The sequence below is a fragment of the Garra rufa genome, chromosome 4 (genome assembly GCF_049309525.1).
Source record: "Garra rufa chromosome 4, GarRuf1.0, whole genome shotgun sequence".
In the NCBI taxonomy this organism is placed as follows: domain Eukaryota; kingdom Metazoa; phylum Chordata; class Actinopteri; order Cypriniformes; family Cyprinidae; genus Garra; species Garra rufa.
This window is the reverse complement of record NC_133364.1, coordinates 24,442,565-24,468,806: the sequence shown is the minus strand read 5'-3', so window position 1 is coordinate 24,468,806 and position 26,242 is coordinate 24,442,565. Positions and strand designations below refer to the sequence as shown.

The 26,242-nt window shown below is 36.4% G+C and overlaps 1 protein-coding gene across 1 annotated transcript in view; it reads left to right on the top strand.

The window, feature by feature from the left end:
- Positions 1–26,242, top strand: part of LOC141332842 (membrane-associated guanylate kinase, WW and PDZ domain-containing protein 2-like) — a 44,872-nt gene that overhangs the window by 1,442 nt on the left and 17,188 nt on the right. The window contains exons 2-10 of the mRNA XM_073837800.1: positions 3,840–4,008; positions 11,936–11,977; positions 13,315–13,430; positions 13,574–13,766; positions 19,586–19,849; positions 20,161–20,346; positions 22,299–22,593; positions 23,379–23,595; positions 23,778–23,921. Of these exons, the coding sequence (XP_073693901.1) occupies positions 3,840–4,008; positions 11,936–11,977; positions 13,315–13,430; positions 13,574–13,766; positions 19,586–19,849; positions 20,161–20,346; positions 22,299–22,593; positions 23,379–23,595; positions 23,778–23,921 (1,626 nt within the window). The remainder of the gene's footprint in view (positions 1–3,839; positions 4,009–11,935; positions 11,978–13,314; positions 13,431–13,573; positions 13,767–19,585; positions 19,850–20,160; positions 20,347–22,298; positions 22,594–23,378; positions 23,596–23,777; positions 23,922–26,242) is intronic.

Sequence of the window (26,242 nt, the reverse complement as noted above, 5' to 3'; positions counted from 1 at the left end):
AAAACAGCAATGTTGAACTGGGGTTGAATAATTTTGACATAGTTGTGTTATTAAAAAATCCTATAACTCAAAAACATTAAATTATATATTGACATTATCACTTTTAATATACCAGTAATCTGTTATAGATGCAATTTTTCTAAAGTCCTGGGTCTTCACAAAAGCTTGTATTTGTAAAGTACTGCAGTCACTGGGGGGTTGAATAATTTCGATTGCAATTATATGTATGTATGTATGTATGTATCTGTCTGTCTGTGTGTGTGTGTGTGTGTGTGTGTGTGTGTGTGTGTGTGTGTGTGTGTGTGTGTGTGTGTGTGTGTGTGTGTGTGTGTGTGTGTGTGTGTGTGTGTGTGTGCACCTGGTATTCATCACGTTGTGGGGACCAAATGTCCCCACAAGGATAGGAATACCAGTAGATTTTGACCTTGTGGGGACATTTCTCAGGTCCCCATGAGGAAACAGGCTTATAAATCATGCACAATGAGTTTTTTTGAGGAAGTAAAAGTGTGCACAATCTCCTGTGAGGGCTAGGTTTAGGTGTAGGGTAGGTGTAGGGCGATAGAAAGTACGGTTTGTACAGTATGAAAACCATTACACCTATGGAATGTCCCCATAAAACATGTAAACCCAACATGTGTGTGTGTGTGTGTGTGTGTGTGTGTGTGTGTGTGTGTGTGTGTGTGTGTGTGTGTGTGTGTGCACCTGGTATTCATCACGTTGTGGGGACCAAATGTCCCCACAAGGATAGGAATACCAGTAGATTTTGACCTTGTGGGGACATTTCTCAGGTCCCCACGAGGAAACAGGCTTATAAATCATGCACAATGAGTTTTTTGAGGAAGTAAAAGTGTGCACAATCTCCTGTGAGGGCTAGGTTTAGGTGTAGGGTAGGTGTAGGGCGATAGAAAGTACGGTTTGTACAGTATGAAAACCATTACACCTATGGAATGTCCCCATAAAACATGTAAACCCAACATGTGTATGTGTGTGTGTGTGTGTGTGTGTGTGTGTGTGTGTGTGTGTGTGTGTGTGTAAACTACAGAGAGTCAGTTCTAAAGATTGGTTTTGAATACCAAATCATATTTCCCAGAAATCTAAACCAAATATCTCTTTCTATTTCATCTCAAAGCGTGTAAACTCTTATGCCCCTATTTTCGCAAACTCTAACTCAAAGATATAACAAGTTAAGTTTGCACATAAACTATTTATAATAAAACTGCATTTTTTATTCATCACAAACCTGAACCCAGTGCAAACCTGAAGCTATGTATAAAAACTGACTTAAACCCACTCAAAATGGTTTGTCCTTTAGCGGATCTCTAGCCTGAGCCTCTTTGAGCAATGTAAAAACCTATTTGCGAGAGTATATACGTCACAGCACTTCACCCCAGCAATAATATCACCATCTATGAGCTAATGTGTGTGTGCATGAGTTTGTTTGGCAGGGGCATGTTTTAATCTGTTTGTTTCCCAGCTGCACACAGCAGCCCAAAGGCATTTGCCTTCATCCTCTAGAGCTCCTCTAGATTAACATGCTAACACTGACCTCCTTTAATAAGCCTTGGCATCTTTGTCATCCTGGCATCTACTGTCTTTCTTTGTTGGTTTTCCTCCTCTTCTTCAATTATGTCTTTTGTTTGGCTTCGCTTTTAGACTGCTTTGACACTAAAGCTTTTGGCACGAACCCGAATCCATTTGTTGTCCAGGGTTGGGTGAAATTTAATCACCTTGCTGTCAGTTCATAAGTTGGAATTGAACTGGCCACGACCTGACAGGATGTTACAGGAGAATTTACTAATTGCAAGCAAAGTATTTTAACCAACCCAGGCTCATAAAAAATACATCCCTTGATATGCATTTCTGCAACATTGTAATTATGTTCCTTACTGCATGTTTTTTGGAAGTTTCAAAGTGAAATGTTCAGAGAGTGACCGTGTGACCATGGCACTTTTTTATTGCGTTGGTACAGGCACGTATTGCTGCGTTTTTATTACACTGGTTGAGGTACACATTGTGTCTGTTCAGGTTAGGTTAATGTTCTATCATGTTGGAAATATCCCCTATACACCAAATCAACCCTAAACCTACCCGATAGTGTTAACAAATGCAAAAGTGATATAAAAACGCTGTGCTATTTCTTACATAACTTTCTTATGCGAATTTAAGCTGTTTTGTCGAACCGTAGTTTCACGGTTTGTACTGGTGCTCTTCATTACTTAAGTACAAAGCCGTATCGCATGAGTTACCAAGCAAACCTACTGAATTCGAAAACTCAACATTGCAAATGCAAATACAATGTTCAAAAGTATCAGTTTTCAAATTGCACAGGAAGTTAAAATCATTTTGAAGCCATAATATAATATATATATATATATATATATATATATTATAATATATATATATAAGTAATTGTGTGAAAGTTAGGCTTTGTTAACTCTGTACCTGTAAATATTTATTGTGAAAAGGACTAAAAGTTGTCAGAGTTTTACTGCCTCTAGTGTTCATTTGAACTGGAAGCTGCAGTGATTTGTACATATAGATACGTTTTGCAGAAATGTATGTAGGGGCATGTATTTCCAATGAGCCTTTGTTGATTTTAACAGGTCTTTTTTTATGCAAATCTTTAGAGTTTGGCATGACAAATTTAGCTTTTTCTTGTTGAATAAATTTCTTGATTCATTTAGATTTGAATACAATTCTATTTCCTGCTACCTCAATTCAAATTGAGCAAATTTAATTGGAATTTAAAAAGAATTCTAATGCATTTTTGAATGGCATGCAACCATAGTGTCTTCTTGAAAAGGTGTATTCAGGTACATCCTCAAATCATCTAAATGCAATTTGTCCTAAATCATGAAAATGAACAAGTAAAGAGATACACATGATTTTTATCAGTAGTACTTTATAAAAATTATTCAAATACACTACCATTCAAATGTCTGGGAACAGGAAGTTGTGCCATCCAAGGTGTTTGTCATTTTTTCTTCAGCCACAAAGAAATTAAGGTGTTTGAGAAAAACATTCCAGGATTTTCTCCAAAAAGTGGACTTCAATGGGGATGAATGTCCAAATTGCATTTTCATTGCAGCTTCAAAGGCCTCTACATGATCCCAGGCGAGGAATAAGGGTCTTATTTAGCAAAACGACTGGTAATTTTCTAAAAACAAAAAAAACAAATTATATACTTTTTAACCACAAATGCAAGATGAGCATTTGTGGTTAAAAAGTATATACAATTTAATTTTCTTTAGAAAATGGCTGATCGTTTCAGTAGATAAGACCCTTATTCCTTGGCTAAGATCGTGTAGAGCTGCATTGAAATTGCAGTTTGGACCTTCAAACCGTTGGCCACCATTGAAATCCACTATATGGAGAAAAATATAGTAATATTAATTTCTTTTCCACTAAAGAAAGCTTTACTATTAGAAAAAGTGGACTATGCCTGCTTGCTGTTCTTAGCACATTCTACTTGCATAACCTAATTTTGGGTATTGTGTAAGAGCCCAGTGAAGTGAAGCTACAGCTGCATTAGCATGAGAAAACACAAAGATTACATTCAGTATCGTCAGCAATAGAGAAACGCATCAAGCGTCCTTGATGAGCCCTTGATGCGGCCTTATTTTGCTGAGCTAGAACTAACATGCCATGTATTGTGTGTGTGTGTGTGTGTGTACGCTTCATTTAAAAACTAATTACCGCAAAAGTGAGTTCATTGTTAAACACCTTCCTATCCCACGGCCAGAGAAAATCCAAGGCGGAAGTTGCCTGGAAGAGCGCAGTTTGCTTACTCAGTTCAGTATATTAATAAAGTCAGTTACTGAATGCTGGTGTATTTGCAGGTCTTGGAGCATTGGGATCCTCACAGCAGTCCCACAGCCAGTCTATCTATCCATGCTCTCCCTCACAGCGCTCCATATCTGCATTGGCCCTCAGGTCCAGAGTTTGACCTGAGCAAACCTGACCCCTTTGACCTGTATGAGAAGTCCAGGGCTATCTATGAGAATAGGCGTAAGTAACTGAAGAAACTTCTTGCCAGCACCTAAAGCTAGCATTAATGCCTTTTGATAATCTGTGTTTACCTATTGTATTTTTCCAAATTTCCCAGACATACTGAACTTTACATTTCCTGTTGTACATTTCCTGCTGTTTGTCAAAAGATACAGTGCTGCTTAAAAGTTTGTGAACGCTTTAGAATTTTCTATATTTCTGTATAAATATGACCCAAAAGATCAGATTTTTACACAGTTCCTGAAAGTAGACTCCAAGAGAGAACCCAATCAAACAAATCAGACAAAAATATATGCATTGTCATTTATTTGTTGAGAAAAAATGATCCAGTGTAACGTATCTATGAGTTTGTGAATCTTTGCTTTCAGTATCAGGTGTGACCCCCTTTTTCAGCAATAACTGCAGATAAATGTTTCTTGTAACTGTTAATGAGTCCTTCACATCAGTTTGTAGGAATTTTAGTCCATTCTTCAGTACAGAACCACTTCAACTCGGTGGCTTTCCTCCTATGAATTGCTTGCTTCAGGTCCTTCCACAACATTTCAATTGGGTTAAGGTCTAGACTTTGACTTGGCCATTCCAAAACATTAACTTTGTTCTTCTTCAACCATTCTTTGGTAGAAGGACTTGTGTGCTTGGGTTCGTTGTCTTGTTGCATGACCCATTTTCTCTCGAGATTTAGTTCTCAGACAGATGTCCTTTAGAATTTGCTGGTAAATTTCAGAATTCATTGTTCCATCAGTGATGGTAAGCCGTTCTGTCCCAAATGCAGTAAAACAGGCCCAAACCATGATACTACCACCACCAGGTTTCGCAGATGGGATAAGGTTCTTGGAATGCAGTGCTTTTCTTTCTCCAAACATAATGATTCCCATTGAATCTCCATCTTGGTCTCATTTGTCCACAAAACATTTCTCCAATAGTCCTCTGGTTTGTCCACATGATCTTCCGCAAACTTCAGACAGTCAGTGATGTTCTTCTTGGAGAGCAGTGGCTTTCTCCTTTCAACTCTGTCAGGCACACCATGGTTGTTCAATGTTCTCCTGATGGTGGACTCAAGAACATTACCATTAGCCAATGTGAGAAAGGCCTTTAGTTGCTTCGAAGTTAACCTGGAGTTCTTTGCAACCTCACAGACTATTAAACAGTTTTGCTGTGGTGTGATCTTTGTTGGGTGACCACTCCTGGGGAGGGTCTTTTCAACTTTAGTCTCGAATTTCCTCCATTTGTACACAATCTGTCTGAACTCTACTCTTTACAGATGGTTTTGTAACCTTTTCCAGCTTGATGTGCAACAACATCTTTTTCTGAGGCCCTCAGAGATCTCCTTTGTTTGTGCCATTATACTCTTCCACAAACATGATCAGACTTTGATAGATCCTTGTTCTTTAAGTAAAACAGGGCATGTACTGACACCTGAGGTGTCATCCCTTTGTTTGAAAACACCTCTGAACAGTAGGACTCTAATTTCACCTTCAAATTAACTGCGAATCCTAGAGGTCACATACTTTTGAAACTCACAGAAATGAGATATTAGATAATTTTCCTTGCTGCACTCACAGTGCAATCATATTGGTTGCTTTTTTTTACTCCACATAGTTGTAAAAAAATAGTTTTTAGCAACTAAAGAAGCCACATTTATCTTACAAATGACAAGTCCTCGTCAAATATCTTCATTTATGACTTTAAGTTTGTGCCCAAGAAATGACTTTTTCTGGTGCTTTATTGAGTTAGGCCTGGTTAGAACATGGTCTTGAGTGATTGTGTCAGTTCCTGTCAGCTCTTCCAGACTCAAAAAATATTTTTTTGCTGTCATCTCTTACGATGTTATCCTCCACGGTAAGTGTTTTGAAGTTGTTGCGTCTTGTCAATTTGGAACTTTCCCACAATGAGATCTGTGGAGCTGATCTGGGAGAACTTTAGTGGTCTTAGTGACTTTGACGTTACATAACACTCTGCATTATTAATGCAGGTACTTCTTAACTAAGTTTTCAAGGTCCCAACATTCATATTCATTGCGTTTAAAGTAGAAATATGTTTAATTCAACAAATAGTTTGAAATGCCATTAATTCATACAATATGAATATACTTCATTACTGTACCTAAAATCTACTGCATATTAAACAAGTAAGTCTGAAATGTCAGTCAAGTTAATGTTGCATTTCTAAAGGTGCTTTAAACTGATTGACAGCGATTAAATCAATAGAGGTCAACATGTCGTTCTGCTCCTAGCGGACGTTTCTATTTAACTTCTGTCTGCGCTCCCATTATTGGTCACATCTTCGTTTCGCTGTGCATTTGCATAAACCTTTTTCTACTGACCTTTTTCAACTGTTTTAAATCAGCAGATGTCTTCCTCATTACCGCGTCCTAGTCTATACCTCCTCCTTTTTTTGTAGCCTATATAGGCACTCTTTAGTATTCACAGCTGGCAATGACAGTTTGGCAATGGAGATGTTGGTTAGTGTTGATGTTGTCTGATGATTATCTTGTCTCATGTGCAATGATCCCATAGACACTTTAGCATCTATTTTAGATACGCTGGTGATACGTGTATAAGATATAGTGTGCAAAGAGTTTAGTTCTCTTTAAGGTAAGTATACTCAATTCCTGATGGTTAACTACATTTTGTGTATTTTTTCTGTGAGCTGTATCTTATTTTTTGAGTAGGATGTTTTAAACACCCTCTTTCTGTGAAATTGCACCTCTTTCTAAACCGAAAGTGCCAGGAATGTTTGAGTATGTTCATCTACAACATTGTTAATGTTTTATAGCTTTTTGAATATGCACTTGATGTTGAAAAGATGCTGTAAAGATTTGCATTCTGTCAAGCTGGTGAATAGAAACTTTCAAAATCTCATTAATACGTATTATATTCAAGCATTTCAGGAGTTTAACAAGGACACATATTCTGTTTATGCTGTTGCATATTTTATGTGATCTTTGATACATGTTTGAAATAGTCTTTTTCTGCATATATTTGGTCATCTGCGACTTAAGAATTTTAGTTAGTATCATCAATTTGACTAAAATCATTGGTAGCTTTGAAAAAATCTGACGTGATGAAACTTTTTTCAGGACATAAATCACTTCTTTTGAATATATTTCTTGGATATAGTTAAAAGGCTGAAATAATATATAATTTGCTCTGAAATGGCTTTATATGGCATATTTTCAGTCATTAGAACTATCAGTCACTAAAAAGTTAATCTATTTAAAGCATGTTTTCCATGCTTTATTGAATGCAAAGAAAAAATTGTAATCATTTAATTTTGTATGCACTTGTTAACAATAAATAGTAATAAACACCAACATTCAACTGCATATGCTGTATCGAAACATTTCAAAGCATGCAAAATGTCATACAGAGACTTCCATAAACACAAATCATTTAATTCTGAACTGGTACACAAGAGAGTATATGAATCAAATGAATCAAATGCAATTGAGGTTTAAATTAGAGGCGCTTAACACCTTAACGCTGTCATGCTTATGTCATTCCACAAGGAAAGGGCACAAAACAAGTTGCTACAGCCAAATGAAAAGCATGTGAATCATCACAATATAAATGAATATACTGGTTAAATATCATCAGCATAGTGGCTGGAAATATCGACCAGCTCTCACTGAGAGGCGGATGTGCTTGAGGAATGATGCTGTTGAAGATCAGACTCTCTCTCGGAATTAGAATCAGGCTTGAGCTTCACCTGGCACCTAGTTTAAATGCAATATACATACAGCATAATGCACAGCCGGGTGTAGATTTTCAGGCTCAATCGTGCTGCTCATGCTAATTGCAGTTTCTGTCTGCTCTGAGTCAGATGTACTTGAGTTTTGAGACATTGTGGAATTAAAACCTCAAAATCAAGAACTGAGTTCTTACATTTACATCAACTCAACCAGAGGTCCCCGGCTCAAATTTTAGTTTTTGCTAATATTTTTTTGAAGAAACATAGACATGTATAGTAATGAAAGCCAAAATATTAAATGTTGTGGATGAATATTGTAGTGAATTTTACAGGAGACTCAACTCATTTTAACTTGGCCCACCTAGGGACGCCAATAGGGGTTATGCGCAACAGGCTTCCGTTTTCTGCTAAACAGGTCTCGTTGCTTCCGGTTCACGCGTTTTGCATATGCCTCTTTAAATATGAACATGATTTACTCAAGATTCCTTCAAAGTAGACACTAAAAATGATCATAACCAATGTCCATCACATATGTGGATTGATATATAAAAGTTTTTAATTTTTATTCTTTTCACTAACATTTATATATAAATATCGAATGAAACGTCCACAATAAAAACAGCTGGCTTGTTTAACTGATTACCTTAAAAGTCCGTCGATATCGCCATTATTTATTACGGCTATTAACACGTTCTCCGACAAGCGGAAGCAATGAGACCTGTTTTCCGGGGTTGGTCAGGTGACGTTCGACATATACCCTATTATGTAGTGAGTTCTGCTTTCGCCCACTAAGAAAGCGAAATAGTGTAGTGATGGGTACTCGTATCACCGATGACGTTATGATTCTTGGATCACATGTCACTTAATGTGCGGTTATGAGTACATCACATAAGAAAGATTGGTGGGATATCTAACTTGTAGAACCTCTCACTGTATTATCAACACAAGGAAGACACAAGTGTAATAAAATAAATTTATTAACAAATGATAGACAAGAGTAATCAACTATTAAATTAATAAAATAAATGCAAAGGAATAAAGTGCATAAGATGCATAAGATGCGAGTGATTCAGTTGGGTGTTGCTATGTCAGAGCTATGTTATCTTATGGAAAGATAAACTGTTGCTACTCTGAGACAAATAAGGTGAAGAACCTTACTATGCATTAAACAAATAAATGAGCTATTATTTGTTATCAACTGCAATCAGCTATATAATATCTAATGTAAATTAGAAAGATCATATACTGATAATACACAACAATGCCAAGGTCTCTGGAAGAGGTTTATTTACGTTCTCTGTGGTTGATTGAGCAGTCTGGTGGCGGTGAATTCTTCCACTGGTTGTGCTGGGAGCAGTCAGTGGGAAAAGGAGCAGGAATCCGTTTTGACAGCCTTGAGCATGAAGCGCTGTAGGATGCTGATCTCCTGGAGCACCAAAGGGTCCTAAGATCTGGAACACGCAGATGTGGCCCTGGTGTAGGTGCTGAAGGCCCTTAGCTTGGAACACGCAAGCAAAGGTACCTGAAGTGAAGGTTTGCTTGCTGGAGCTCAACCTTGTTGCAAATGTCTGTTGGTCTTCTGCCTCTCTCGGCTAGAGACTCAGAACTTGGTCAATCCGCTTTGTCTCTCTCGGATGGAGACTTAGGACGTGCTGCATCTGTGGTTGCCTCGCTGGATGAAGACTCTGAACGTGGAAAATATCTCTTTCTTCACAGACAAAACGTGGTCGTATCTGCTGCTGCCTCAAAGCTGGAGACTCGAAGCGTGGAGTGTCTGTTTCTGTCTCTCTGGACAGTAGGCTCAGAATGGTTGTGTCTGTTAGTGTCTCTCTCTTGTGGAGCTATAGACTCAGAATGGAGGTATCTGTAGCTGCCTTCCCAGTAATGGGCCGCAGACTCAGAAAGAAGTTTGATCTGTTACTGTCTCACCCTTGCGGCCTAAGACTCAGAACTGGTGTAACTGTTATGTCTTTCCCCGACGGGACTCAGACTCAGTACTTTGTTGCTCTGTTAGTGTCCCTTGACTCAGAACTTAGTTATCTGTTGCTGCCTTCCCTGTAATGGTCGCAGACTCAGAACTTTGGTGCTCTGTTAGTGTCTCTTCCTTCACAGGCTGCAGACTCAGAACAAGGAGTGTCTTTTGGAGAGGTACCTTTATACCTTTCCGATGAGGAGGAGATTGCATTTTGGTGCTTCTCCATTTCCATGCTGTGATTGGCTGGTTCCATCAGAGCGGGGGACTTGGGGTAGCCCACCCTTCTTTCCTCTTGTGGAAGTCATTTGCATAGTCCAAACACAAAGTTAAAAAAGGTGTCAATAATGTTTTACTGGTGCATTTCTCATTTTCCAAAACACAATCAGAAAACATTTGGTCATGTAATGAACACATTAAGTCCAAACATGATGGGAAAAGATTGAACTGTCATTCATGTATTCATTTGGCCCTTAACAGCTGAGGTTATGTAAGATGTTGCACTACACATTGCTGTCAGTGAGAATACTTATTTCTCAGAATAAGTATAAGATGTGTGTGTTATGGTTCGCATCAGTTCAAGGTTTGAAAACATAGTTATGAATGGATTTGGATGGATCTTTGTGATTTCTCTTTGTTTCACCCATTGCTGCTGCGTCTGGAGATCCTAAGGAATTTTTATGGCCATCACAGGACCAAACCTTAGTGAACAGTCTTAAGGTGGGTGAAGGGCAGAAACTGTGTCTTGGCCAATAGGAAGTTCCGTCATTCCCGAGTTTTTGTACCAAAGGTCTCTTCTTGCCCTCTAAGAGGTGTCTGGCAGTTGTCCTGGCATCCTTATCTGATGGTGTTGGACAGTTTGCTTATGTTAGTCCACCAAGATCCAATCAAAATGTAGCAAACCTTTGTCCACTATTGTGGTCAGGGAGGGGCCCTCGCCATAAACTGGGCCCTGGAATGCGTGGTCCACTACAATATGTACTCTACTTTTGTAGAGGGTGGTCAAAATGGCCATTTTCATCTGAGAGTCAGGTGAAAATCTCACTTCTATTAAATATCACAGAAACTGATTCAAGTATAGAATCTTATGAATAGACGACTGAGAGCAAATCTAACTCAACTTGACCATTTCAGTGCATTTTCAGCCCTCAGAGGTGTGTTCTATGCAACTGAGATCCCCATATCTCTGGAGCTGAATGATGTAGAGCCTTGAAAATGAAGATTCCAAAAGAAAAGTTTATTAAGAACAGGAATCTAAAATCATATTGTGATATTTTTAAAACTTCTTGAGTTATGGGGACACAAACTTTTGAAAAAGAATATTTATGGCATTCAGAAAGGTATGTTCAATGCAGTGGTTTTGACAGACATCTCTAGTTTCAACATTATTTGTTTTTCAGACATTCCTCTATAAAAGAAAATAAGTATCATATTTTGAGAAGTGACCCACATTTGGTTTTTGACCATTAAAAATGTGTACAATTTAGCGATTTACTCCTGAAGCAATATTAAAAATCTCTGGAACTGAACCATATAGGGCCTTAAAAATCAAGATTGTGCGAGGAAAGTTTGTTAAGACTCAATATCTAAAAGGGCATTAAGATGTCTTTAATACTTCTTGAGTTACAGGCATGCAAACTTGAGAGAAAAAAACTTGAAAAGTGCTGTTTCCCCATTTTTGAAAGGTCACCTTTGGCACATAATGCAACAGAAATTGCTAAAGTCAACAGATTTTACTAATAGACCTACTAATCTCTTTGTAAAAATAACATTATAATGCTGCTATCTTTCTAAAGTCTTTTTTATCCCCCTCTAATTTGACTCCACTGCCATTTTGACTCCCCTCTACAAAATAGTGGATTACTCAGTTAATATTCATCCATGACATTTAATATTTTGGCTTTCTTCACTATACATGTTAGCAAAATCAAAAATTTCAGCCTGGGAAAGTTTGAAAATGTGGTTGATTTAACACAGAATGACTTACTAAAAAAAAAAAAAACACACACACACAAACATCAAGTCTGCCCGAACTGTTTAAGTAGTTCGCATCATATTGTTATCAAATGACATTTTTAAGTGTCCTTTAAGTGCATTTTTGTGAGCACTGTGTATTTTTATATATACATCTTCATTGCTTTGTAGCTGTTGGGCATTATATTAGTGACACAGCTGATGTATATATTGTAGTTGCTATATTTCCAGGTGTGTGTGTTAATATAAGCAGTGATTTATGGGCTGTCCTTGTATCTCTCCCTTTCTTAGAGCCAGGGCTTCCTCGAGCAGTTCTCCCAGTTGACCCTTCTGGTGAGTAAATATATCTACGCCCAAAACAGAAACAATCTGACAGAAGGAGTTCTGCATAAAATAAAGTCTGAAAGTTTGAAATTCATTTTTTATATTGAGTTCTTATGACCTCTGTACATTTTTTTGAATATTTGGTATAACGTTTGGTCTGCTGCAGTTTGACTTTTTTACATTTAATGACAAACATTAAGTTTAGACTAAATTTTGAGGACATTTTCATAAAAACAAAAACCTGTTCAAAGCTTCCTTGAACAATATTTGATATGCACTACCAGTCAAAAGTTTTTGAACAGCGCAATTTTTAAAGAAGTCTCTTCTGCTCACCAAGCCTGCATTTATTTGATCCAAAATACAGCAAAAGCAGTAACATTGTGAAATATTTTTACTATTTAAAATAACTGCTTTCTATTCGAATATATTTTAAAATGTAATTTATTCCTGTGATCAAAGCTAAATTTACAGCATCATTACTCTAGTCTTCAGTGTCACAAGATCACAAGAGATTTTATTTAGCAAGGATGCTTTAAATCGATTAAAACTGATCTTAAAGACATTTATAATGTTACAGAAGTTTTCTATTTCAGATAAATGCTGTTCTTCTGAACTTTGGCTTAATCAAAGAAACCTGATTTTCTACTCAGCTTTTTTTCAGCATAATAGTAATAATAATATATGTTTTTTTGATCAGGAAATCAGAATATTAAAATGATTTCTGAAGGATCATATGATTGGAGTAATGATGCTAAAAAATCAGCTTTGAAATCACAGGAATAAATTACATTTTAAAATGTATTCAAAAATATATTTTAAAATTCTACAGTGTTTGCTGTACTTCGGATCAAATAAATGCAGGCTAGGTGAGCAGAAAAGACTTATTTAAAAAAAAAACATTAAAAATCTTACTGTTCAAAAACTTTTGACTGGTAGTGTATATTGTAAAAAGGCTGGAAATAATATTTAGTATTTGTGCATTTGCTCTAAAATGGTACTAAAATAAAGTCTAAATAGAAAATACGCATACACAAAGCATTCATAGGTACTCTAAAATCTAACTATAAGTATCTGTGACATTTTAAGTTCTGACCTCTATCAAAATGCTACCTAGAGACAAAGTTTTATTTTTTTGTCCGCTTTTGCCACTTGTCATTCTCACTGCATTGTGAATGAACCTCTCAATGCAGGTTCAAGAACATAAAATGAATGATTTTACAAATTAAGTACTCGATGAACAAAAATGGGGGTCTTAAATGTCACCCAGAATGCTGAATTACACTTGAAGATTCAATAGTCTGGAGAAATGACTAAATAGTGAGATAAATGTGTGCTTTCATTGACAGCATCAGAGTTCCAGGAGGTGGAGGTGCACTTGCGCAGACAGAAGTCCGGTTTCGGCTTCAGGATCCTGGGCGGAGAGGAACCAGGACAGCCTGTGAGTCCGGAGGCTCAGGAGAAGGCTCGTACTCTAGGACTAACCACACGCTTTCAAAAAACAGAGCTCACTGTCACTTGCTAACATGATAATGTGTTTGTTCACCTACTTTAGTTTCTGTACACTGCTTCAAGAGAGTCTGTAGTAACTGTGCTGTGCATGTACAGATCCTGATTGGTGCAATCATCGAGAAGAGCCCTGCTGATAAAGATGGGCGTCTACGACCGGGAGATGAGCTGATGTCAGTCGATGGGATCCCTGTGGCTGGAAAACCCCACCGTTATGTTATTGACCTCATGCATGGGGCGGCCCGGACTGGGCAGGTTAAACTTACTGTTCGACGGAGAATTCAGCCGACAGGTGAGAATGGCTGATGTTTATTTCATTTGTCAACCAACAATGTGAATGTACATTTTTATTAATATAGGGCCAGATTTACTAAACAGGGCAAATAATATTAGAGCGCGCAGATAGGAGGGGAAAATTCTGCGTGTGATTTACTGACAATGCGCACATTAAAGAACAAAGACGCAGCCAGATCATTTCCATAATGACCAGCGCAATCTGCCAAGAGCAGTGGAAATTACCGCATGCTTTAAGACATGCTGTTTTTGGGCGTTAAAACATGTCGCAAATACCAGTAATTTGAAGAGCGCAAACATTAGGAAATCACATTTGTTTTAATACTCTCTCCAATAAATTTTGTGTCTAAAAGAGAAAAACTCCAACAATAAGGTGAGGCACAAAAATAAACCGTGTCCATGCCTTTTCTGGTCTAATTTTTCACTACGAGTCTTTAGTGAATCCTGACAGTACTATTTTAACACCAAGTAAATTCTGTTTACATTTTTAACATTTTGAACAGAAAGTGGTCACCTTATTTGTCTTGCTAAGTTAAACAACTAGGTTTCTGCATAATGCACATTTACAGTTTGATTGGAAATGAAACACAGTTGTAATATTAAAAGTGAACATAGATGTAAAAAAAAAAAAAGAAAAAGTTTTTACACCGGCACATGTTTATTTTTGTTAAATCTGAATAAATACATGATATTTACACTCTTAAAAATAAAGGTGCTTCACGATGCCATAGAAGAACCTTTTTTGTCCAAATGGTTCCATAAGGAACCTTTAACATCTGAAGAACTTTTCTGTTTCACAAAAGGTTCTTTGTGGCGAAAGAAGGTTCTTCAGATTATAAAAAGGTAAGAAAGAAATGGTCCTTTGACTGAATGGTTCTTTGTTGAACCAAAAATGGCTCTTCTTTCGCGTCACTGTGAAGAACCTTTTAAAGCACCTTTATTTTTTAAGAGTGTACCTTCTTCACTATCAAATATCTCATGTTTCATCTCAAAAATTCACTTTCTGTTTTTGTTTTTATGTTTTTATTATAAAAATGTGACTTTATTAGGGTCAAAATTGTTTGTTGTGGTGGAAATGACACCAATTGAGGAACATTTGTGGTTTTTATTGTCATACAATAAATAATAAAATAGTTTAATTTCAGATTTTTTTTTTTTAATTATCGTAGTTCTAAACATGTAATACTATTTTTTAAATGGATCTTCATAGTTTAAAAGACTGGGTCTTGGACAAGTGTAAAACAATGGAATATATACATAAAAGATCAATTATGGTAGCATTATACAACGTTTCCAACACATGTTTTAATGTGATGTTCATATATGTGACCCTGGACCACAAAACCAATCATAAGCATCATTTTATTTTAATTGAGCTGAAAAAAAAAAAAGCTTCCCATTGATGTATGGTTTGGTGGGATAGAACAATATTTGGCCTAAATACAACGACTTGAAAATCTGGAATCTGAGGGTGCAAAAAAGTCAAAATATTGAGAACATCACCTTTAAAGTTGTCCAAATGAAGTTCTTAGCAATGCATATTACTAATCAAAAATTAAGTATTGATATATTTGCAGTTGGAAATTTACAAAATATTTTCATGAAACATGATCTTTACTTAATATCCTAATGATTTTTGCCATAAAATAAAAATGTATAATTATGACCCATATATACAATGTATTGTTGGCTATTGCAGCAAAAATACCCTTGCTAGTTATGACTGTATTTTGGTCTATATATCTATATATAATATATGGGGGAAAAATAACATTTGTTTTAATACAAATTAACCCTTGGGCTATAAATCTGCCTGAAGTTAAAGAAACAACCTTTAAAAGGCTAAAGCTTGTTATTTTCTGACAGTTACTGCAATTATAGATTGTTGTGAAGTATATATTCTTGCCACGTGAAGGAGGTAATGAAGCGGGTTCTGTAATACTGTACCTCTGCTGCTTATTATGTGTCCTTTCTCCTTCTCTCCCTCTCATGTCCACTCTGTCTAATAATTCTTGGACAATCGTTTCTCCCCTTTTGCATCTTAGTGGAGCTGTTGAGGAAATGTCTGGCTGCTGGCTTTTTTGCCTTACTGTTTGATCACAGAATGACTTCAGACCAGCTTTAACTGAACCTTTTACTATGGACTTTTTCTTGCTTTCTGTCTCACACACTTGTGTTAATCGTAGTCATTACCTGTTTCTATATCTTAAAAACGTATTCAATGTTTTTAATGTATCTGTTAAAAAAAAAAACAAGGAAAGTTGGTAAAAGAAATCCGGAAAAAGGTGATGAATATGAGTGAATATTAAAGTCATAGTTGTTCTTAATAATATTTTGAAATATGATTACAATTCAAAATAGCCTGTAAACATTTATTTTTTTCCTGTGAAGCAAAGCTGATTTTTCAGCATCATTACTCTAGTCTTCGGTGTCACATGATCCTTTAGAAATCATTCTAATATTCTGATTTGGTGCTCAAGAAACATTTTATTATTATGCTGAAATAGCTGTGCTGCTTAATAACTTTCAAAACTCAAAACCTCTTTCCAAATCCAAAAAGACGATTTAATGTTCTTGCTTTGACTGGAGACTCATGAAGTCCATAAATATACAGTTTAGTGGCCATAATACAGATATATGTGACTGTGCAATGAATGCAATGATTAACCTATTTACGACAGTGTTTTAGTGCTAGTTATGAGATTAAAGTCATAATATTTCAAGACTAAAATTGAAATTATGAGAATAAAGTCAAATATTATTAAAATTTCTACTTTATTCTCAAAACTTTTCAACTTTATTCTCGAAAACATTCGACCTTTTTCTCAAAAAATGTTAACTTTATTCTTAAAATTTCTACTTTATTTTCTAAACATTCGATCTCTAAATTTTATCTTTATTCTCGAAACATTTAGACTTATTCTTGTAATTTTGACTTTATTCTCAAAATATTTTGACTTTATTCTTGAAACATTTTGACTTTATTTTCATAATTTCGACTTTATTCTTGAAACATTTAAACTTTATTCTTGTAATTTCGACTTTATTCTCAAAATTTATTCTCAAAAATTTATTCTCAAAACATTATGACTTTATTCTTCTAATTTTGACTTTATTTTTGAAATATTTCAACTTCCAACTTTATTTTCGACATATTTCAACTTTATTCTTGCAATTTCGACTTTATTCTCAGAATTTCAACTTTATTCACGAAACATTTTGACTTTATTATCTAAACATTTCAACTTTATTCTAGAAACATTTCGACTTTATTCTCGTAATTTCAACTTGATTCTCGAAATATTTAGACTTTTTTTTTTTTTTTCAAAATTTAACTAGAAACATTTTGACTTTACTCTGGAAATATTTCGGCTTTATTCTCAAAATTTCAACTTTATTCTCAAAACATTTAGACTTAATTTCTTAATTTAGACGTAATTTCAACTTGATTCTCAAAATATTTCGATTTTATTCTCATTTCTACTTTATTCTTGAAACATTTAAACTTTATTCTTATAACTTCGACTTTATTCTCAAAATTTCAAATTTATTCTCAAAACATTACGACTTTATTCTTCTAATTTTAACTTTATTTTTTAAATATTTCAACTTTCAACTTTATTTTCGACATATTTCAACTTTATTCTTGCAATTTCGACTTTATTCTCAGAATTTCAACTTTATTCTCAAAACATTTTGACTTTATTATCTAAACATTTCAACTTTATTCTAGAAACATTTAGACTTAATTTCTTAATTTAGACGTAATTTCAACTTGATTCTCAAAATATTTCGATTTTATTCTCATAATTTCTACTTTATTCTTGAAACATTTAAACTTTATTCTTATAACTTCGACTTTATTCTCAAAATTTCAAATTTATTCTCAAAACATTACGACTTTATTCTTCTAATTTTAACTTTATTTTTTAAATATTTCAACTTTCAACATTATTTTCGACATATTTCAACTTTATTCTTGCAATTTCGACTTTATTCTCAGAATTTCAACTTTATTCTCGAAACATTTTGACTTTATTATCTAAACATTTCAACTTTATTCTAGAAACATTTCGACTTTATTCTCGAAATTTCGTCTTTATTCTCGAAATTAAATTTTAACTAGAAACATTTTGACTTTACTCTGGAAATATTTTGGCTTTATTCTCGAAATTTCGACTTTATTCTCAAAATTTCAACTAGAAACATTTTGACTTTACTCTGGAAATATTTCAACTTTATTCTCAAAATTTCAACTTTATTCTCAAAACATTTAGACTTAATTTCTTAATTTAGACGTAATTTCAACTTGATTCTCAAAATATTTCGATTTTATTCTCATAATTTCTACTTTATTCTTGAAACATTTAAACTTTATTCTTATAATTTCGACTTTATTCTCAAAATTTCAAATTTATTCTCAAAACATTACGACTTTATTCTTCTAATTTTAACTTTATTTTTTAAATATTTCAACTTTCAACTTTATTTTCGACATATTTCAACTTTATTCTTGCAATTTCGACTTTATTCTCAAAACATTTTGACTTTATTATCTAAACATTTCAACTTTTATTCTAAAAAACATTTCAACTTTTATTCTAGAAACATTTCGACTTTATTCTCGAAATTTCAACTAGAAACTTTTTTACTTTATTCTGGAAACATTTTAGGCTTTATTCTTGAAATTTCGACTTTATTCTTAAAATTTCGACTTTATTCTTAAAATTTCAACTTTATTCTCAAAACATTTAGACTTTATTCTCGTAATTTCAACTTGATTCTCGAAATATTTAGACTTTTTTTTCGAAATTTTAACTAGAAACATTTTGACTTTACTCTGGAAATATTTTGGCTTTATTCTCGAAATTTCGACTTTATTCTCAAAATTTCAACTAGAAACATTTTGACTTTACTCTGGAAATATTTCAACTTTATTCTCAAAATTTCAACTTTATTCTCAAAACATTTAGACTTAATTTCTTAATTTAGACTTTATTCTCAAAATTTCAAATTTATTCTCAAAACATTACGACTTTATTCTTCTAATTTTGACTTTATTTTTGAAATATTTCAACTTTCAACTTTATTTTTGCAATTTCGACTTTATTCTCAGAATTTCAACTTTATTCTCGAAACATTTTGACTTTATTATCTAAACATTTCAACTTTATTCTCAAAACATTACGACTTTATTCTTCTAATTTTGACTTTATTTTTTAAATATTTCAAATTTCGACTTTATTCTCAGAATTTCAAACATTTTGACTTTAATATTCTAAAAAATTCAACTTTATTCTCAAAACATTTAGACTTAATTTCTTAATTTAGACGTAATTTCAACTTGATTCTCAAAATATTTCGATTTTATTCTCATAATTTCGACTTTATTCTTGAAACATTTAAACTTTATTCTTATAATTTCGACTTTATTCTCAAAATTTCAAATTTATTCTCAAAACATTACGACTTTATTCTTCTGATTTTTACTTTATTTTTGAAATATTTCAACTTTCAACTTTATTTTTGACATATTTCAACTTTATTCTTGCAATTTCGACTTTATTCTCAGAATTTCAACTTTATTCTCGAAACATTTTGACTTAATTTCATAATTTAGACGTAATTTCAACTTGATACTCGAAATATTTAGATTTTATTCTTGTAATTTCGACTTTATTCTTATGACTTCAATCTCGTAATTTAAAATGTGTTCATTTTTTAATGTGGCACTAAAATGCTGTTGTACCAATTTGTATCAAGTATATGTAATCATGTTCCTTTTAATCATTTTCTTACCTGCTCTTTTACCTTCAGGTGAGCCCTGTCCAGAGAACGGCCGCAGTCCTGGATCTACCCAGCACAGTTCCCCCAGGAGTGACTTCAACTCCAGAATGTTCTGTAACAACTCCGCCCCCTTGCATAACTCCGCCCCATCCACTACAGGCTCCTCCCCACCAGACACAGTAGCAAATCAGAATCTGCAGCCTAGTGATGTCACCATCCAGCGCAAGGAGAGCGAAGGGTTTGGATTCGTTATTATCAGTTCACTGAACAGGCCTGAAACTGCGGCTGCTGCTGGTAAGGGATAATTATTTTTGGACACTTCAACTTATTTTCAATCTGGGACATTCCTTTACTGTAATAGCTCACTCAGGCTGACTGCTTCAAAAGGGTCATAGTGATTTTAAAAGTGCAGCATGTCCTCATAAACCTGTATATTAATAATGAATGCACTTCTATTTGAGGGCTGAAGAGGCTAGTTACAATTTTCTAATGCAGCACCCACGCTCGTATATAAAAACAGATCCACTAACAGGAAAGGACAGAGTGCAGATAGAGAGCTCTCTCGATGTATTACGTAAAAAGTGTTTGTGCGTGTGTGTTTTCAGCTGTGCCTCATAAAATCGGCCGGATCATTGAGGGAAGTCCAGCAGACCACTGTGGGAAGCTCAAGGTTGGGGATCGCATATTGGCTGTCAACAATCAGTCTATCGTCAACATGCCACATGCCGACATCGTCAAACTGATCAAGGACGCGGGACTCAGCGTCACACTCAGGATCATCCCTCAGGAGGGTGAGTTGATGCCTGTGGAACTGTTTGAAAGAGACTATTGCGCAAATATTGATTCTAAACAAATTCTGCTACTGACATGTAATAGCTGTTTCAGTGTTAAAATGCTTTCTTTTATCTCAGTTTAATGTGCAGAGACAACTATAATAAGGCATTTAAAGTTTGACTTCCTGAACATTGCTCTGACATGTCAAATGTCTCAACCAATGGTCTGAGGTTGGACAGGACTATCTGTTTTCCAGAACAATGAAAGGGGGTGGGTCAAAAGGACTGGTCAGAGTCTTTGTAGAATGTTATTTTAATTTTTAATGGTCTATTATTTTAAACAAGCTACAGTTCTTTAATTAATAACTTAAGTGTTCTTAAAATAAAAAATGCGACTGGATGCCGTTACTGTTTTGTTTTTGAATGGTAGTTTGTGATAAAACTGCAGAGGGCTTTGTGAGATTGTGCTTGCAATGTCAGTGCTAAAATAATGAAATTAAAATGGTTAAAAGCAATACAATTTAAAATCACAAGAAGGTCATACAGGTTTATAATGGCATGAGGGTGAGTAAATGACAACAGAATTTTCATTTTTGAGTAAACTATTCTTCTGAAAGTCAAATTCTTTAAATGGTTGCACTGCATGTTTAATGTACAGTATTTCAAGCATCAGAAATCCAGTTTAAAGGGATAGTTCACCCAAAAATGAAAAACACCCCATGATTTACTCACCCTCAAGCCATTCTAAGTGTATATGACTTTCAGATAAATACAGTCAGAGTTATATTAAAAAACTGTCCTGGTTTTTCCAAGCTTTATAATGGCAGTGAATGGCTATTGAGATTTTGACGTCCAATAAAGTGCATTGATCCATCATAAAAAGTACTCCACATGGCTTTAGTTTGCACAAACTCTCCAGTAAAGCAGTCATGTCTTGTTTCTTTATATAGTACTTAATGCAATAGAAATAGCCTTAAAACAAGCAGCTTTACAGTATTAAACATTAAAAAACAAAAAAGGTAAATGTCACTTTCAGTTAGAATTACAACTTGATTTTCTGTTATAAGGCAGCTCTCCAGTGTGGAGCTAGCTAACGATCAAACCTTATTATTAGTGGGGAAAAATATTTCATTAAAGTGATAGTTTGAGATCAGAGCTTGATCTAGATCAGGACTGTTTTGATTACCATAACCCTATTAGGTATTTTAAGAGAGTATGTTGTGAATAAAATCTGGGAAAAAAAGCACATTATTACCTTATTTTGTTTCTTATCCATATGACTTACAAAAGATGTTAGACAGCATGATGTGTTATTAAGTTACTTCTACATATAGGTAATTAAATGGTAAATAAGAGAGTTTTTCTGTCTGTCGTCTAATTTTGTGTGCCAAATATATCTATTTGTATAACCTAATTACCTTTACCTTTATTAATTTGTTAGAATATGTATACCTATTTTAACTAATTGCAAAAGCTGGATAATAAATCAAAGTCTACTGATTAATCAGTGAAATAATCAACGATTATTCGATTAATCGCTCTAAAAATCGTTAGATTAATCGATTATCAAAATAAAATCACAAAATAGAAGTACAAAAATAAGGGTTTAAAAAAAAAATTCTCAGAGGATTTCGATAAAGGCCAAGAAGAGACTGGTTTTCCTTTATTATAAAGAAAACTTGGTTCCCGCCAGACTAGCATATTCTTATTGATCCACTTCAGAAGTTTTTTAAAGTATGCTGTATACTTCATGAACTAGCACTCAGAACTAGCCTCTAAAACTGTGGCATTTAAATTGCATTTACGTATTTTGGACATTTGCATAATTACTTCAGTGCATTTAGTGGTAAAATAACATTTACAGTACATGCAAACATTACTCATGCAACCCTTAAACTGTTGCTTTAGAAGTAAAAATAAAGAGAATTTCTGAAAATAGCTTAGCTTTTTGTCTTTTCTTCACTTTTCAGAGACGAACAGCACGCCTTCTGCAGGCAGCTCAGAGAAGCAGAGCCCTATGGCCCAGCCCAGTCCAGTTTGCCAACCCAGCACTGTGAACCAAACCGGTGCTGTCCCTCCACCCAACTCCACCCCTCAACTCAACTCTGCACCTCAACCCAGCCCCATAACGCAGCTTAGCTCAGAAGCACAACCGAGCCCTGTCACTCAAACCAGCCCAGCCAATCAGCCCAGCTCAGTGACCCAACAAAACCCGCCCACCCAGCCCTCCGCAGTGCCAGTACAGATCTACAGCCACGACAGCAGGCAAGGAACCAACACAGATTACATTATTACCTGAATATGATCATGAATTTTGTGTGTCATTTTAATAAAATATGGCTGAAAGCTATACAGTATATATTGCTGAAGATTACATTCAGCCAATATGGAACTGATATATAGTGCATCCCTAATAATTTGAATGGATGAGTTTAAGTCAGACTTGTTCTGTAATCAAGTTAAAACTCTACTAAAGTTCACTATTTATAGAGTGAATCTAAACCTCTGTGACTCACAGACTCTCTCTCACTATTAGGTTGTTGCGTAAAATCACTTATCTCTTACAGAACTGAATAATTTACCTACATGGCTCTTTAAAACAGTTTTTAATCATTTATATACCCTGCAGGGACCAATGATTTCACTTCCTCTCCATGCTCACTCAAGTTTCAATATACACCCTAGAGCTCCTCAGGCTTCGCCATTTTCAACAGAACATTATCCTGTATTAAACTTTAAAATTCATTAGAGCGGTAGCTCTGTCAGTGGTAAGTCGCTCTTGACGGCATCCACTGGAAAACAGAAATAAACAGAGTAAATATTATGAGAGAATCTCCCAATTCTTGTATATATAAATTACAGCTTTTGTTACTGATAAAAGCTACTATTTTGAATTGCCACATTTTCTGCAGACAAGAAAGTGCCATGAAAACATCATAGACTTAGTCTAAGTCTCACTTGCTCTTGCTTACATTCTAACTCTTTGCAGAAGTTTTAACATCACCAAGTGCTACTAGTTCTCATTGGTTCTGCTCTGATTGGTTGTTCAGCTACAGGTCAGAGGTGAAAGCGAGACAGGATGTAAAACCCGATATTCGGCAGCCGTTCACCGATTACCGCCAACCCCCGGTGGACTACCGACACCCTCCTGTAGCGGACTACCGACAGCCGCCAACGCTTGATTACAGACATCCCCCGCTGCTCGACTACAGACAACTGTCCACCGACCCTCGCACCTTCCCCTTACCAGACTACAGGATGCCCCAGGTAGTTCTTGCTGCTACTCTGTATTCACTAATTCACTGTGGTACAGTTCTATATGGAGAAGAAATACACACTGATATAATAATTCATCACTGAAATGACTGTGTGTAAATGGCACTGACATTTTCATAAAGTATGTATTATGCATGTCCATAATTTGTGCATGTGTGTGTATGTGTTTGCAGGATTTTGATTTCTTCACGGTCGAGTTGGAAAAGGGGATGAAAGGTTTTGGGTTTAGTATCCGTGGAGGCCGTGAGTATAAGATGGATTTGTTCGTTCTGCGATTGGCTGAAGATGGACCAGCAATACGCAATGGAAGAATGAGGGTGAGCTATCTGTCTGTCTGTCTGTCTTTCTTTCCATCCATCTGCCCATCCATCCATCATCTGTCTATCTATCTCTCTTTCTATTGGTCTGTCTGTCTATCTGTCCATCCCTCCATCCATCTGTCTGTCTCTCTGTCTGCCTGTATGCTTGTCCTTTTGTCCGTCCATTCGTTTGTCCATCCAACCATCACCCGTCTCTCTGTCTGTTAGTCTGTCCATCCATCCATGCATCATCTCTCTGTGTGTCTATCTGTCCTGTCACTCTATCTGCCTGTTCTTCCTTCTGTCCGTCCGTCCGTCCGTCCGTCCATCCATCCATCCATCCATCCATCCACCGTCGACCTGTCTGTCTGTCTCTCTGTCCATTCATCTATCCATCCATCATCTATCTGTCTATCTCTTTGTCTGTCACTCTGTCTCTCTGTCCATCCATCCATCCATCCATCCATCCACCGTCGGCCTGTCTGTCTGTCTGTCTCTCTGTCCATTCATCTATCCATCCATCATCTATCTGTCTATCTCTTTGTCTGTCTCTCTGTCCATCCATCCATCACCTGTCTGTCTATTTCTTTGACTTTTGGTCTGTTTGTCCATCCATTGTCTGTCTCTCTGTCTGTCCGTCCGTCCATCCATCCATCCATTGTCTGTCTGTCTCTCTGACTGTCCATCCATCCATGCATCCATTCATTCATTGTCTGTCTGTCTGTCTGTCTGTCTATCTGTCTCTCTGTCCAACGATCCATCCATCCATCTATCATTGGTCTGTCTGTGTGTCAGTCTCTCTGTCCATCCATCCATCCATCCATCCATCCATCGTCGGTCAGTCTGTCAGTCTCTCTGTCCATCCATCCTTCCATTTATCCAGCTGTCCATCTATCCATCATCTGCTGGGCCTTCTGTCTCTTTATCCATCCAGCTGTCTATCGTCGGTCTGTCTGTTTCTCTGTCTGGTTCTCTGTCTGTCTGTCTGTCTGTCTGTCTGTCTGTCTGTCTGTCTGTCTGTCTGTCTGTCCATCCATCCATCCATTGTCTGTCTGTCTCTCTGTCCATCCATTGTCTGTCTTTCTGTCCACCTATCCATCCATTCATACATCCATTCATCCATCGTCTGTCTGTCTCTCTGTCTGTCCATCCATCCATCATATGTCTGTCTGTCTTTCTGTCCATCCACCCATTCATTGTCTGTCTGTCTGTTTGCCTGCCTGTCCATCCATCCATCCGTCCGTCTGTCTGTCTCTCTGTCCGCCCATCCATCCATCCATCCATCCATCCATCCATCCATCCATCTATCCATCATCTGTCTGTCTGTCTGTCTGTCTCTCTGTCTGTCCGTCCGTCCGTCCATCCATTCATTCATTGTCTGTCTGTCTGTCTGTCTGTCTCTCTGTCCAACGATCCATCCATCCATCTATCATTGGTCTGTCTGTGTGTCAGTCTCTCTGTCCATCCATCCTTCCATCCTTTGTCTGTCTGTCTGTCTGTCTGTCTGTCTGTCTGTCTGTCTGTCTGTCTGTCTGTCTGTCTCTCTCCGTCCGTCCATCCATCCATCCATCCATCCATTCATCCATTGTCGGTTTGTCTGTCAGTCTCTCTGTCCATCCATCCTTCCATTTATCCATCTGTCCGTCTATCCATCATCTGCTGGCCCTTCTGTCTCTTTATCCATCCATCTGTCTATCGTCGGTCGGTCTGTCTGTCTGTCTGTCTGTCTGTCTGTCTGTCTGTCTGTCTGTCTGTCTGTCTGTCTGTCTGTCCATCCATCCATCCATTGTCTGTCTGTCTCTCTGTCCATCCATTGTCTGTCTTTCTGTCCACCTATCCATCCATTCATCCATCGTCTGTCTGTCTGTCTCTCTGTCCATCCATCCATCATATGTCTGTCTTTCTGTCCATTCATCCATTCATTGTCTGTCTGTCTGTTTGCCTGCCTGCCTGTCCATCAATCCATCCATCCGTCTGTCTGTCTCTCTGTCCGCCCATCCATCCATCTATCCATCATCTGTCTGTCTGTCTGCCTGTCCTTCCATCCGTCCATCGTCTGTCTGTCTCTCTGTCCGCCCATCCATCCATCTATCCATCATCTGTCTGTCTGTCTGTCTGTCTGCCTGTCCTTCCATCCGTCCATCGTCTGTCTGTCTGCTTTCTGTCCGCCCATCCATCTATCCATCGTCTGTCTGTCTGTCTGTCTCTCTGTCCATCCATCCTTCTATCCATCCATCTTCTGTCTGTCTCTCCGTCCATCCATCATCTGTCTGTCTGTCTGCCTGTCCTTCCATCCGTCCATCGTCTGTCTGTCTCTCTGTCCGCCCATCCATCCATCT